General features: G+C 52.5%; 1 protein-coding gene across 16 annotated transcripts in view; it reads left to right on the top strand.

The window, feature by feature from the left end:
* The window catches only part of MSI2 (musashi RNA binding protein 2), a 185,744-nt gene that overhangs the window by 107,676 nt on the left and 63,320 nt on the right, over positions 1-14,748 (top strand). For all 16 annotated transcript variants that reach the window (XM_090122352.1, XM_090122351.1, XM_031591450.2 and 13 more), the window contains one exon: positions 6,214-6,262. In XM_090122352.1, the coding sequence (XP_089978478.1) occupies positions 6,214-6,262 (49 nt within the window). The remainder of the gene's footprint in view (positions 1-6,213; positions 6,263-14,748) is intronic.

Genomic DNA, 14,748 nt, shown 5'->3' with positions numbered 1-14,748 from the left:
CAGAACAGCTGCTTGTATTTCAGTGTTGCATTGGTGGAAAAAAAGCTGGGTTTAGAAAGAGAAGGTTTTGCACGTGGTTCTCTGATCCACAAGTATTTGAAGCTCTCTTCTCTCACTCTGTTTGTCCTGGGCCCTCCCCATCCATCCATCCATCCATCCATCCATCCACCCATCCCTCATCCCAAAGGGAGCAACAGGTAGCGTGAGCACCAGGCCGTGGTTTGTGGCTGTCCAGCACTGTCCTTTGCATCACTTTGATGAGTGTCACTGCACAATGTTACGGAAATGCTTGCACCTTCTTTCTACTCCCTTTATTGTGGAGCAGACTGGATGGAATGCTGACCACCGTACCTGCCTGGAAACCCTCCGGTGTGAGCGGGGTGGGAGCTGCCCGAGAGCCTGCGCCGTGCAGGCAGCACCACTTAGGTGTTGTTTGGAAAAGAAAACAGATTGCAACTTTGCAGCGCTAATATGCAAACAAGCACTGTGAAGGGAGGAAGAATTATTTCTGCTGACGGCAGCTAATGTGCCGTGAAAGTAAAATTGCAAACTGCCTCACACCTGGCTCACCAGAATGCTGAAGGAGCAGTGTTCTGTCCAGAGCCCGCGGCACAGAGCAGTGAGGGCAGCCCCGTCCCTGCCCGGCAGCACCTGCAGGTGCTGGGATGGATGAAGTGCTGGGGGATGTGGGACCTGGCTGGGCACGTCGTGCTGTGGCTGTGCCTTCGCCCTCGCAGCATTTGATGCACATGAGCCTCAATCTGGAGGGAGGTGGGTATGTGGAGTGTTCAGCGCTTCACAGTGGCTCTGCTGCTCCTTTGGGAAGGCAGTGCTGAAACCTCTTTCCCTGTCTGGTGAAGCATGCCCAGGGGACGGCCGACCTCTCTGGTGGCAGGAATCATTGTGGGCAGCTAGGCCCAGCTGCAGGACATGATTGCGGAGGAGATCAGGCCGGGCCCACGGCTGGTTTGGCTGGTTTGTCTCCATCAAAGCACAGCAAGCACAAAGATGCTCTGCAGAGGAGGGGCAATGCTGCTATGGCCTCACTGCGCCCCGCGTTGCAGTGGCCAACTACCTTGCTTTAATCAGCACCTCATGGTGTTAAGGAATTGTTACTAAGGAATTCGTAAGGAATTGCATGTGGTGCCATCTTCAGTTTGTCCTGCTGCAGGAAGCTGCGTTTCCAGGAGAGCAGCAGCCGTTCCCGCATCTCCGCTGGGAGAGCGCGAGCTGAGCGGCGCCTCGGCCGCGGGTGGGAGCGGGTGGGAGCGCCTGGCTGCGTCCCGGCTGGGGGCGAGCCCTGGGATTGCTGTGATTGAATGACGGTTTTAATTTCAGCCCTGACGGAGCAAAATTAGTTGCAATGATATGTGTGCGTTGAATGAAATTGTAGTTTTATTAGCTATAATTGCCAAAGAAGACTTTTTAAAGACTTGACTGCTGGGGGGAAAGATTGCTAGTGCTGGAATTTGCTCTCGCACAGTATGGCATTGATTGTTATCGCGGTGCACGAGGCCGTGGCTTGGTGAGACATCGCCGTGGGACGTCGGGATGCGCTCAGTGAGGAACCGCCCCGCGTGCGCCCGGCCCCCGGCTGTGTGCGAATGTGCGATGTGCTGCAGGTGCCGTTCTGCTGCCACGCAGCCGTGGCCGTAGGGAACGTGATCGTGGTCACAGTTTTTGGCCTGCGCTGGGGGAACTGTTTTTTCTGGCGTGCAGTACGTATCTGTCTCAGTTTGTGCGGGGGGAGGCCGTACATCAGCAGGGGCGCATTGCTGGCACTCAGATTTCACATGCACATTTAAAATAATAGCACCTGACAGTTTACTAGCAGCTAAGAGGCTTTTCTGCTTCTAGAAGCAAAATATTGTAGGAGTTGTGCAGTGTGTGTAAATAATTTGAGGAATTGGACAAGAACGTCCGGCGCTCTTTCTCAGAAAAGCTGAAGATGACAGACCTGTACAGTTTGCAGACCTGGGACAGAGGGGTAGGAACACAGCACAACACATGTCACTGGGTGTCATCCTTGTGTAGTTCCTGTTCTCCCAGGGCCTCATCCGAATGGGCACGGCGCTAGATCGCAGTGCGTTGCTTCGTTTCTCTGTCCCAAAGCTTTTCCCTGCGGGGCTGCAGAGCTCAGAGCAGCCCCAGCCCAGCCCTGCCCTGCTTCCTGGGGATGGGGGGGGTCCCCACCTGCTCAGGATATGTCAGGAACTCAGCTTTTGGATCAGGACAGGCTTGCCAGGACTGGATCAGGAGATGTGAGGAATAAAGGCTGCTGTGTGTTGGTTAGAGCTGTGAAAGTCAGTGGTTTCTCCGTGGAGGTTGCACCGAATGAGCAAACTTGATTCAAAGGGGAAAAAAAAAGAACTGGGAACATGAAATAGGGGCTGTTGTCACCCCTGTGCCTGCACGCAGACACCCTGTAAATAACAGCAGCCACAGTGGCTGCATTTATTCCCACTGCCCCCTGGGTCTGCGGGGCCGTGTGAGTGCAGAGCGCTGGGCTGTGCGGGACACGGGGCTGCGCTCCCTTCCTGCACAGGGTGGTCCTGGGCTGTCCCAGGGTGGTCTCTGTGGGAACCGGTGACAGCTCTGGTTTGAGTGCAGCTGATGTGGCCCAGCGCCCAAATCCAGGTTGCAGAAATAAAAGACCAGACACGAAGCTTCCCAGAAAATCCCCAGTTCGAGTCATTGCCGTTTTCTGGCTGAGTATTCACTGATTTTGCGGCAGATTCAGCTGCCTGCGGTGGCTGATTGAAACTGCTGTCCTTGGGCAAACTCACGGAATTGCCTCTCATCTGCAGAGAGGATTCAGCCTTCTCACTCATTAGGGCGCGAGCGGCGATGGGCTGCGCCGGGTTTGATCATCTCTGACCGCTCAGGATGGACCCGCGCAAAGGAGAGGAGTTGAAAATCCGTCAGAGGAAAGTGGGAGGAATGAATGAAGAAAAGCGTGTGTTCTAGTTCTGGCTGGATCCGTTGCATTAAATTCAGAGCTTTTCTGAGTACAATTAATAGTCATCTTATTTAGGTCATCCTGGTTTGGTTGCTTTAAATATATGTCGCCATTAAAGTGGAAGAAAATCAAATAGATTTATCTCTGCGGATCCCTTTGTGAACTAGTTGGGCATATTTTAAATAAGCCTGGAGCTGTTAGGATTATTAAAGCCTTTGGCTCCCCCATTTTTTTCTCTTTTCTCCTCTTATTCCCTATTCCTCCTTCCAGGCGGTGATTAAAGCAATGCTATGGCCCTTCCTGTTTTCAGAGCCCCAAGTAGGTTGGAAAAAGTTAAACGAACCAAAACCCATTGCCTGGGTTTTGTGTTAGAAGCCGGGTCTAAAATGGGTGTAGGTAGGGGTGGGCTGTGCAGAGGAGAAGTCTTTCAGATCCGCGCAGCGTCCATTTGCTCCTGGCCTTGGGTGCAACTCTTTCTTTCCTTTGCTGTAAGTGCAGAGACACTGTGTTCGTTCCCAAACGCTCTCTCATTTGTTGCTCGTTATTAGGTAGGATTCATCAGCACCTTTCAGCCTCTGAGTTGAGCGCTGTAACGCAGACCTTCACACTGGCTTCCATAGCAGTGTGCGCTGGTCAGGGCTGCCTTGGAGCACTGCCCCAGCCCCGTGCTGTGGGGTGCATGGCCCTGCGGCACTCTGCACTGCAGACAGCCAGGCCTGGGGGGGGAAGGGCCTGGAAGGGGGGACGGGAGTGGGAGTTGCTGGGCCTTGCAGCCCCGCTTCGACCCTGCAGAAAACTTCCTGCAGCACAGAGTGAGGCTTCGGGCTTTGGGCTGAGTCTGGGAGAGCCCTCCCTGCAGAGCAGCTTCCGAGCGCTGGGCAGCGCAGGAGCCGCGTTGCAGAGGGGTTAACTTCAGGAGGGTCACCGCTACCGAACGCCTTGAGTTTCATCTGCAGGCTTTGTGTTTTTTCTCCCCTTGCAGCAGGGATCAATTTGCTTACTACGGGGTTTCCTGCCAGTTACCTTGACTGCGTCCCTTATTTCTCCTTGGTGAAGGCTCAAACAAGCCGCTTGTGTTAGGCTCACAGAGAACCGTGAGAAACGGGCAGTGTGTGAGGCAGTGTGGTTTTCTCATTCTATTCAGCCCTTTGTATATTCAAATTCTTCCAGTTTCAGCTCTTGCTGTTCTGCCAGATTTCCATACCATTGATGGGTTTTCTGCATTAATAAGTTTCTTTCTCCCTCTCCCTCCTGTACCCTCACCACCTTTTTGCAACCGGTGAAAAGTTTCTCTAAGCACTGCCCTCTGCGTATTGATTTTCCTCTCCTGCTTGTCTGACCGGCTCTTAGATGTTTTATTTTGCAAAGCATTAATAGAATTTTTCTTTGGCCATTGCACTCTGTCTATTCAGGAGGTTTCAAGAAGTCTCATTGTGTCACCGGACTATAGAGGAAAGAGCCTATTCTTCTGCTACAATGGCTGCCCTACAAAATAACGCAGGGTGGGGTAAACTCCAAAAGGGCAGAGACGGAGATAAAATGTTCTGACCTTAGGAAGCAGAAAGGATAACCAATTAGGCATTGTTAGAAGGGCACCAGCTGGCTCCAAGAACACCCCCCTGATTACTGCTCGTTACCGGTGCGCTCTATCCAAACCTGACACTGGCTGTGGGAGCTGCTTCTCCCACCCGGGCTTCCAGCCTGAGGGTCCCAGCTGCAGTCGGGGATCTCTGGGTCTCCAGAACTGGCACTGAGTGCAAGGGGTCACTCTTATTGCCAGTGAGGCCAAGAGCTGTGAGAATGACAGTTAAGAACTGCTGTACAGATGTAACCTTACTTGGACATAAGTGGTTGTGGTGGGTGGAGCGCCGTCCTTATCAGCATCCCAGTATTGCTCAGACCTGTGAATCTTCTTCCTCCAAGTGATGAGAGGCAGCAGGACAATTGGCTCTGTGCTTAATGTGGTTTGGATTTCCATTGCATCAGCATTGTTAGGTCTCACGGACGGTTGGCATCAGGGAGGCACGCTGCTCTCTGTCTCCAGCTGTCGCTAACACACTTTGCAAAGCACTTTGCAGAACTTAAGAGCAAGGTAACCAGAGGCAGGTTTCTAAATGGTATAACAAAAGGTTTTGCTGCTCTGCTTTTTTGCTGTATCCTGGAGTGTGTTTTAATGCAGCAGTTAAGAGAGGCTCGAGCTGGGTTTTGCCACCTGCACAGAGCAGGCAGGGGCTGCTGGGATGGGAGGAGGAGTCCGTGGTGGCATTGCACAGGTGAGGGGAGCGTGTGGGGATGTTGTGAGCTGTTCTAAGGTGCATGGTTTATAGAAATCCTGAGTGTAAATACATGAAAATCTCCTAGAAATGAGTGGGGGGAAAAAAAAAACAAATGGAAGAAAACCTTAAAAAGGTAACCATTCCTGATGTCTCCTGCAGTTTAGCAACGGTGCAGGTTTTCATCAGCCCCTGGTTTCAAACAAGGAGCAAGCCTGGAAGTCTTTTCAGAGAGCTTGCAGGACCTTTCCTGCAGCATGCAGGACTGACCCGCAGTCCCTGAGCACCGGTTCAAAACATGATGAGAAATCCCAGCCCAACAACCTTCTAAAATGTTAGGTGTGGCTACACAGATTAAACGGAGGTGGAATAAATCATGCAAATAGTAATGAAAGTTGAAAGCAATTTGGTTGCACTTCAGTACGTTTCATCAGTCATCTCTCTTCTGAAGTGGAAATGCCAGGCCTGATGCGAATTAAACTTTCTCCCCCCTCCCTCTGCCCTCTCCTCCAGCTTTTCAAAGGGCCCTTTGAAACCCTCTGAATACCTTTCTTGGCTGACCAGATTTTGCCCTGCTCCCGCTCCTTGAAACCTCCCAATTCACAGCCAAGGCAGCAGCGCTGATTTGGAGAAGTCACGGGCGTGATTTGCATCCATGATTCCTCAGCCCTCCTTTATCTCTACAAAAGGGAAAGAGGCCGAGGTGGGGCATGGCGAGCTGGAAGGGCCGCCCAGACGTTGGGCTTTGTAGGGTGTCAGTACTGCTAACGTTACTTTTCTGCTTTAGGATCAGATGTCAGCGAGCACACAGGTTGGAAGCAGCAGGTTTCCAAGGGGTGATGCTGACTCTGAGCCAGAGGAAGGAGATGTGATGCACCTGCGCTGCCTGAGCCGAGGCCTCCACCGTCATCCCGCTGTGTTTGTGTGCCTCTGCCAACCCAGCTGGGTGTGTTAAGCACGCCTCTCCCTTGTGTCTTGCAGGTAGAGGACGCCATGCTTATGTTTGACAAGACGACCAACAGGCATAGAGGTAAGAGAGCAGCAGCTCAGCCATCACCTTTGTGACAGAGTCGGCATGCTGAGCACAGCCAAAATCAGTGTCAGCATGGTGACCATGTGGCTAAATGCAGTGGAGCTAAATCAGCAGAGCTCCTCATGCTTCAGACAGCTCCCTGTGTCCTGCAGGCATACGGAGGAAGGGCTGTGTGGCATGTAATGCCACGTCCCATGTGGGTTTTCGTATTGGAGGTGATTTCTGTGGTCAGCCTGATGACTTACGTTTGGGAGGATCACTGTCAGGCTCTCTGCTGTCCCCAGAGGTGGTGAAGCCCAGCGCCAGCGTGTGGCACAGGGAACAGAGCTGCATCAAAACAAGACAAAGTCTCTGTGTCCCCACTGTTGGCCCCATGGGATGTGCATCCAAGCAGGGTCAGTCCCAGCCCTGCTGGGAGAACTGCTTACACTCCTTTTCCCTGCACACACGGCATCCCTGCAGCGCTGGTCGCTGTGCTGCCCACCTGCCCTCTGTTTGCAGTGCTCCTAGTAGAGCCACGCTCACAGCTCGGCGTTCTGCAGTGGTGCTGGGCTCACACCAGCTGTTGCCATGTGGCACACAAGTGCTGAGATCCAGACGTGCTGGTGGCACTGGGGGTGCTGGCTGGGGGCTGCTTTTCAGGGAACCTGAAGTGATGTTCCCTGGCCCAGAGTCAGTGAGGCCCGGCTGCTGGCTCAGATGGAATCATTTACATATGGCTGTGGGAAAGGTGACCAAGTGGGCTTGCAAAGCTTGAGGACCGTGGCTGGACTCCCTGGATCCACCTGTGTCACAGAACACACAGAGGCTGTACCAGGGCGGTGGGTGTTGGGGTGAGCTGGGTGTAAAGTAGTAGGTTGAGACCAGGATATCAGGGTACTGAGCCCTTTGCTGGGGTTTCAGGTGTGCTTGGGTTGTGAAGCTTGGGGCTGCTCATTGTGCATCGATAACAGAGTGAGCAAGATCTCCAGAAGAGGAATCCCATCCACATATTTCAGTGGACAGATAAGGTTTCATCATTGCTTGTAGAGCTCTGTGAAAATGAGCTGAGGATTATTTCAGCGTTACGGCCTTTTCTTTCAGCAGAAATAAATGATGCTGCGGTGCGGGTGAGCGCCTCGCACTGAGGAGCAGAGCTCCAGCAGAGCCCTGGCAGCTGGGGAGCTCCAGGGGCATGAGGAGCACTGTGCCACCATTCCCTTCCAGTGGGACCGATGGGTGCTGACTCCTCCTGCTCTCTCAAAGCATGTTTGGAGGCAGCACAGCTCGTGGCTCCTGCAGGGATGCACAGCTGGAGGTCTGTCCTCTGCCCTTCACGCTCCGGCCATGTCTGCGCGGTGGCTCTCGGAGGGGCTCGCTCAATTGACACAGCTGTTGTCTCAGCCACGGCTGCTTCAGCTTCCTGGTCAGCAGCGGGCCCTTGTCACTCACAGCCCAAGGGCAGCTCTGCTGGGATCAGCCCGAATTCTTGCTGGAAGGAGCCAGCCCTGCAGCAGGGGGACGCTGCGGCTGAGCTCTGACCTTCACCTCTGCCATGGAGTGGAGGGAGGAAGAAGCAAGCATAACAACTCAGGAGGTGCAGCCGTCTTTGGCCTCGTGTCTGAGCCGAGCCTGTCTCCCCAGACATTTTCTCCTTCCCTGTGCAGGTAGCTGCCACTAATCAGGCTAATGAGCTGCCGGGCAGGCTGTCATCGCGGAGCGGGTTCTGTGGCATCGATCGTTTATAAAATCACCCTGGATTTTACAAATTGTGACATTCTGATTGTGTTGGAAACACGTTTAAAATGCAGTAGCATGCGAGCAGCAGCGTTAATAGCAATTCTTAAAACCACTTGTGGGTTGCAATCTGTATCGTCAAATTAGCCAAGGGAAAGAGAAATGGCAGATAAAATATCCGCTGTGGTTTACTGTAGTTAGTGTATGCCTAGAATGATCAACGTGGGCAAGGAGAAGTATTAGAATTCACTCTGCTGCTGGAAGGGAGATACATTTCCTTGCGAGCAAATGGAGGATGTCTGTGGGTGTAAGGCTGTCCCGTGTGTGCTGCCTGTGTGCTCCGGTAGCAGTTGGTGCGGCAGTGCTCACATGTAACCCCCACAGATGGAGGCAGTCCCAGAGCTGCTCAGTGCTGAGCAGTGTCAGCAATGCCTTGGGAGGCCTCAAATAAGACACTGACCTTGCCAATGGAGCACAGAACTTTTATACCCGTTAAAATATTATCAAGCAAACCACTTTGTTTCCCCTGTGATGTCCTTTTGTTTTCTGATACCCCATCATTCCTTCATGGTCTGTGAAGGAAGTGAGAGGCAGAGCTGCTGCATCTCCTGCTTCTCTGCCTCGCCACGCTGGTGGGCAGCTGCCAGTTCTGTGCACTGCCATGGGAGCAGCGCTCGCTGCCTGGAGCTCTGCTGGTAAAGCAGTCTGACCTTGGTGGGACCAGGCTCTGGCTGCAAGGCTGCTCCTCAGGGCGTGCTCACTGTGCTCAGCAGTGGGATGCAAAGGGTGGATGTGTAGAAGGCCGCTGTCTGTACCACCTTTTATGATTTGTTTTTGGGTAATGTGGAATTTCTGCACCCTGCACTGTACTTCTATATTTCTGTACAGGGAGAAAAAGCACACAAGTTGTGTAAGTGCTGTGGAAGATCACTTCCATCACTTTCTTTGCTGCTTAAAATTTCTCAGAGCTGAAAATTACTGGGTCAGTCTTGAAAGGATTCAGTAATTGGAAAGAAGAACCGAGGGTGGTGTTATTTCGTTACCCTTGCAAAGAGCAGATAAAATCTTGAGTTCAGCATTAGTTATTGATCTTTGGGGTTGGAGGGAACCTTGCAAGATGATGATGCCCTTCTGCCTCCGCTGCACAGACAGCTGTGGGGCACATCCCTGGGGGTGCCTTGCATGGAGCTGCTGGCTGCCGAGCGAGGGCTGCGGGAGCAGGCTCATCTCCTCCCCACCCGTGGTTCTTAGCAGAAGGGAAAGAGGAGTGCAGTGTCTCCTGATGGATGAATTTGCTCAGGAACCCCTTTTTCCCTTTTCTTTCTGTGGCTGTTAAGCATGTAGGTGGACACAAGTCAGGAGAAGGTGATGGGGTGAGGTGGTGCACTGGGGTGCTCTGATGTGGGCAGTGCCCATACCCTGTGCTGCCTGTAGGGCTGTGCGCTGTGCTGCAGCAGTCCCACAGCTTGAGTGTGCAGAAAGGAAAATAAAGATTTTGACTGATTGAATCCCCCAAGTCATAATTGCTGGTATTAAATGTAATGCTATATGTTTTCCAAAGCCGTGCAGCCCCCAGAGTTATTTTCATATCAATTAACTCTCACGTGGTTAGGAATGGCAGGGGAGAGAGGAGGGAAGTGACAGCATGTGATTTGGGCTCCTTTAATCTTAAAACTAAACAAAATTAAAGACAGACAGGCTGTCTGCACGAGCAGTATCCCACGTCGGGTGCTCAGAGCATCTCCCCAGCCCAGCACAGAGCTCAGGGACCGCGCTCCATGGCAGTGCTGCTGCCCAGGTGGGGCGGTGTGCAGACCCTGCGCTCACTGCAAGGAGAGGTGATGCTGCCAGCCAGAAGCTGCCGGGCTCTGCCGAGGAGGGTGCTTTTCTCAGGAGTAAAACTGCCTTTTGAACTGTCCGACTGCCAGAACCTCAGTTTTGCAGTTGACCTCTGAAGTTCTAATTGACATTTTTCTAGATGAGATATAAATATAATTAAGAGTCACAGCAATTATTTGTTTATCGCCGTCTCTCTCAAGTAGAGCAAGGTCACGTGTGTTTAAAAAGACATCGCTAAGCGGTTTTGAGGAGAGCAGTTAAAACATATAGCAGTGATTGCTTGCTTTGGTCCTCCGGAGCACAGCTGTGCCTGCTGCACCGCGCCAAGGAGCTGGGATGGAGCCTGCAGCCTTTGGAAGGAGGGGGCTGCAGGGAGCTCCTCCTGGCTCCGACCCGGGGCCTTTGGGAAAGCGTCCGCACCGGGGCTGGTATTTGTTCAGTGCAGTGAGTGCTTTAAGAGCTTTGGATGAAAGGCGTGACATAAGATATAAATGGAGGCGGCATTATTGTTAGCGCTTTGCTGGATGAGGATGGCTTTTATTCCCTTGTCACTTCCATCGCTTCGTAAATGAGCCTCCGGAGAGCACGGCTGTTTGGAGCGCAGCGTTCCCAGCAGCAGAGCCCATCCCAGGGCAGTGCTGTGAGCAGCAGCGGCTCCGTGTTGGTCTGCTGCCCACAGAGAGGAGCTGCACACGGTTTGTAAGCAAATATTTGCTTCAAAACTTCCAAGGAGGGCTGTGAAGATTAATTAGTTAATATTATTTACCATTTACAGACCTATCAGTGGAAGTGGTGATGGCTGAGCTACAGTGTCATCATTCACACCTATCTGTTGGGTTTGCAGTTATGACATGTGCCATATTAATATTTCATGTGTGTACGCTTTTAATATCACATCCTCACTTATAAATATTCATGTCATAAACCATATTAATGACAGCAAGGCTGAAGCAGAGCGCTCCCAGCTCTCTGCCTCCCATCCCGAGGTCAGACCCACGCCGGGTGGGATGCAGGAGCTGGGCTGCAGCCTGTGTGTTTGGAATAGCCCTGCAGCCCACCCGTGTCCATCCCATGCCGTGGGTCTGCGCGCTGTATCCCAGCCCTGCCTCCTGCATGGTGCTCCCAGCACTGCTCGCTGCTTCTGTGCCAGCAGCCACAAAGCAAGCAGGAGGGGCCGCCAGGCCTTGTGTCCCTCAGCCCTGTGCTCTGGTTTCCTGGCCGGCGCCAGTTGCTGCTGCATCAGAGCACCCTGCACGAGGTGCAGGAACAAATGCATGTAGGCCAGTGAGAGCCCTGCATCCTGGGAGGTTCTGCGTCAGAGCAGCAGATAGGTGCTGGCGTCTCCAGGTGATTATGGGATGTCTCAGGTGGCTGCTGCCGCTCTGTGCCAGCCCCACACCAGGTAGCACCACCGAGGCTTAGAGCAGTGGCCCAGCTGGGTCCTGCTGCTGTTCCTCCTTGCTCCATTCTCCACCAGTGGTGGAAGCTGCATCCAGAGGAGCAGAAAGAGCCAACAGCTGCACTGTCCGGGACACACAGAAGGCACAGACATGTGTGAATGCTTTTTCTGAAGGAGGGAGAGCTCAGCTTGCTAGTGGCACTCAGGGGATGGCATGACATTTTTATTTTCTCATTTTACAAACAAATGTGGTAATAAAATGGAAAAAAAAGTCCCACCAACCTGCAGTAAAGGTTGCAAACCCAACATGGCAATTAGTTTGGAAGTCTTCAGCTGCACAATCAGTCTCTAAGGCAAATACCAACTTAAAAGAATATTGCAAAGGACAGGGAATCTGTAACACCCATCCCAGAGGAGGTGTTGGTGGAGCTCCGGGCTGGGGGCAGCAGAACCTCCAGAGGAGCAGGGGCGTTTCCATCCCATAGAGCCTCAGTTCACAGTCCCTGCCTCGAGGAGCTCCCATTCACTCAGTGCTGAGCAGTGTCAACAGCTTAGTGTAATTAGACTGTGGTAGCACTGGAGTGTGCAAAATAAATCAGTGGAGCCTTTCTCATCTCTGGAAAGTTCTTCGAGAACCTTAAAGTGAGGATTGTGCAAATATTTAAGACAGTTTTTGAATTATAATGGTTCTGTTACTTGTCAGCATGCTGAATGGGATGAGTGCTTGCAGCAGGAGCAGGCAGCGTCATCCTCGCAGCATTCAGAAGGCAGCGAGGTCATTTAATAGAACTGCAGTTCTGCCGTTTGCCACCTTCCTCCCCACTGCTGGGCAGCTGGAGTGAGCTCAGAGAAATTAGCAGAAGTGCTGATGGTCTTTGCATGGAAGGGAGCCTGCGCCGCACTGACTGCTCGCTGGTGGGACCAGAAGCCTTCTGCCTGCATGGAGCAGCAGGACGTGATTATCAGGTAGTGCTGCGGTCTTGTGGGACTGTTTGAAAATGTTAATTGCAGAAAAGCCAGGAGCAGGAGGAGAACAAAATGCAGCATTTACATAGATGGGTAGTCTTACTGCAGCGAGCAGAATTAAAATCAGCAGAGTGACCTTGAGAAAGCAGCAGCTATTGCAAAATGTGCGATGGGAACACGGGGCACCCCGCAGTGCTCCGTCCTGCTGCGCTCTGTTCTGCTCCCAGTGCACTGCTGGAAGCGTTCTGGTAGCCTCTCAGTCCACATTGTGGGCGCAGATTCCTGATTTCTTCCTGTGAGATCCAAGTTCTGTGTCTGCTGCGATGATAAAGGTTTCAAAGCCTTCTGAAAGCAGTGGGGACATTCCCAGCAGCGTGGGGGCACAAGCGCTGCTCAACGTCCCTCCCATACCTTCCTGCTGCCGGCCGGTGCCCGTGTGCTGCCGCTGCCTTTCCTTGCAGAAGGGCACAGCCATGCTCAGAGCTCCCAGTGATCTGCTCAAACAGATAACTCCTCCTCAGGTCCTGGAATCCAGCAGTGTGGTGACACAAACAGTGCTGGTGGCACCAGGAGCTCTGTGCTGCCCCTGAGCAGTGCTGCTTTCCAGGCAGTTGTTGCCGTAAACCAAATGGAGTGCAGCTCCTGTGTGGGTACATCCCACCTCGTCAGTGCTCTTCTCAGCACCGTAGGGGCTGTTACATCAGTGCCGTGGGTGCTGGGATGCAGGGCTGTCACTGACCGAGCTGGTGTGCTTTGTGCTGTTCCCCATCAGTGCCCTCTTACCTGTGCTCCAAAATGTCTTTCCCAGGACACCGGCTTTTATTTAACTCAAGATTTCTTTAATTAGGTTGATAAATACATTCTGGTAAGGAGTGATTCTGCTTATTCTGTATGTCTTTTTTTTTTCACCTATAGCTGATGTATGAACATCTGGTACTTTTTTTTGCTGGGTCTGATAGAGTAAGTTGAAGAACAGCTTCTTGCAAAAGGCTGTAGGTCAGCAGATTTGTTGGGGTTTCTGCTGCTTCTTTTTTTTTTTTTTTTTTTTTTTTTGCTGATTTATATAGTGGTTTTTGGACCAGAAAGAGCACCTTAAACTAATGTGATAATTTGGAGATTGTTCTCTGTTTAGAAACACCTCCCGATGCTCACAGCGCCCAGCAGAGCATCCAGCCGGGGGCACTGCTGGGGATGGGGCACCACAGCTCCGGGCAGCCGTGCTGGGAAAGTCCCCCCCCATCCCCAGGTACAGCACCCTCCCACCCTCCCATGTCCCCAGGGAGAAGCCTGGTGAGGGGCTGTTCTGTGTGACTGTGGTACAGCCTCACGGCTGTTGGTACCCTGCAGGGCAGCAGCCTGCCTGCGTGCCTGCGGTCAGGGCTTGGAGGTGGGCAGCGCAGGGCTGGAGCAGCTGCGGAGCGCAGAGGGGAGCAGCTGCAGCAGGAAATTAGTCATTGGGGGAAGAAATGGATTTGATAAATAATAAAACAGTGGCATTAACAACAGATGCTTTCCAGGTCAGGTGACTTTGGTAGAAGAACCCAGCAACTGTGGGCAGCGGTATGAAAAATAGGTGTCTGTGTTTACTGATGGTCCGTATGAAGAGGTATGTGACTGAGCCTGTAGCCCAGGTGGGTGCATGCAGTGCTGTGTCCCTGCATCAGGTGACTGAGCGTGTCAGCTCTTCACAGCCCTGCACCGACCTCCCTGAGAACGACCCCGTTTGTTTTTATATTCCTACTTCTTCATTTTATTAACTGTTTTGATTTGTAAAATACCACGTCCTATACAGTGGCTCCTTTATGCTGATTTAGCATGCTCTTCTTATCTTTCACCTTAAGTCTTTGATAAGAATGTTTTAAAAATGAAAGCGCTACCTTTCACCATTATCAGCTCTTGGCTGCCTGCCGAGGGGAGGGGGCTATTGGGGGCACAGGCTTCCCAGGGCCGGGGCTGATGGCGCACAGGGTGCCCGCAGGGATGGGGCACGGGGCTGATAGCAGGGTCAGCGTGGGGATTGGGCACAGCGACCAGGAGCATCGCAAGGGCCGGCACGGCTGCTCCTCACCCCGCTCTGCTCCGTGGCCCTGTGGACTTCATCAAAATCAGCACTGCCGTGTCTGGGTGCTGCCCCGGGGCGGGTGGCATCAGCAGCGTTTGGCTGTGGGGCCGCTCCGTTTGCCCCCAGTGCCATAACAGCCCACCTGGGGCTCAGGTTGTTGTTATTGGCATCGCGATGCCGCCGCGAGGCTCCTGTGTGTTTGGGTAATTGAAATGTTTGTGATGACCGTGCGCCGTGCCCGCTGAATGTCATCTATCAGTGGGAAGGCATCAGCAGTGGGAATATCAGTAAATAGAACTGTCTGACGTGGCAGGTCATTTTTATTTTAATGTAGTAGATTTAATGAACTCTTGTCTTTATAATTCATGGTACTTGCTGAATGCATCCATTTCCCCTCCTTAATGACGTTCGTTACAGATCTGTCCTTTGTTAGAGGGCTTTATTATGGCTGCAGAACTCAGCTCTCCCCAAGTTGTCATGATACGCTCCCGAAGCGCGGAG

Source organism: Phasianus colchicus, chromosome 21 (genome assembly GCF_987193195.1).
Source record: "Phasianus colchicus chromosome 21, bPhaCol1.hap1.1, whole genome shotgun sequence".
Classification (NCBI taxonomy): Eukaryota; Metazoa; Chordata; class Aves; order Galliformes; family Phasianidae; genus Phasianus; species Phasianus colchicus.
The sequence above is the reverse complement of the archived record's forward strand: the minus strand, read 5'-3'. Positions and strand labels throughout refer to the sequence as shown.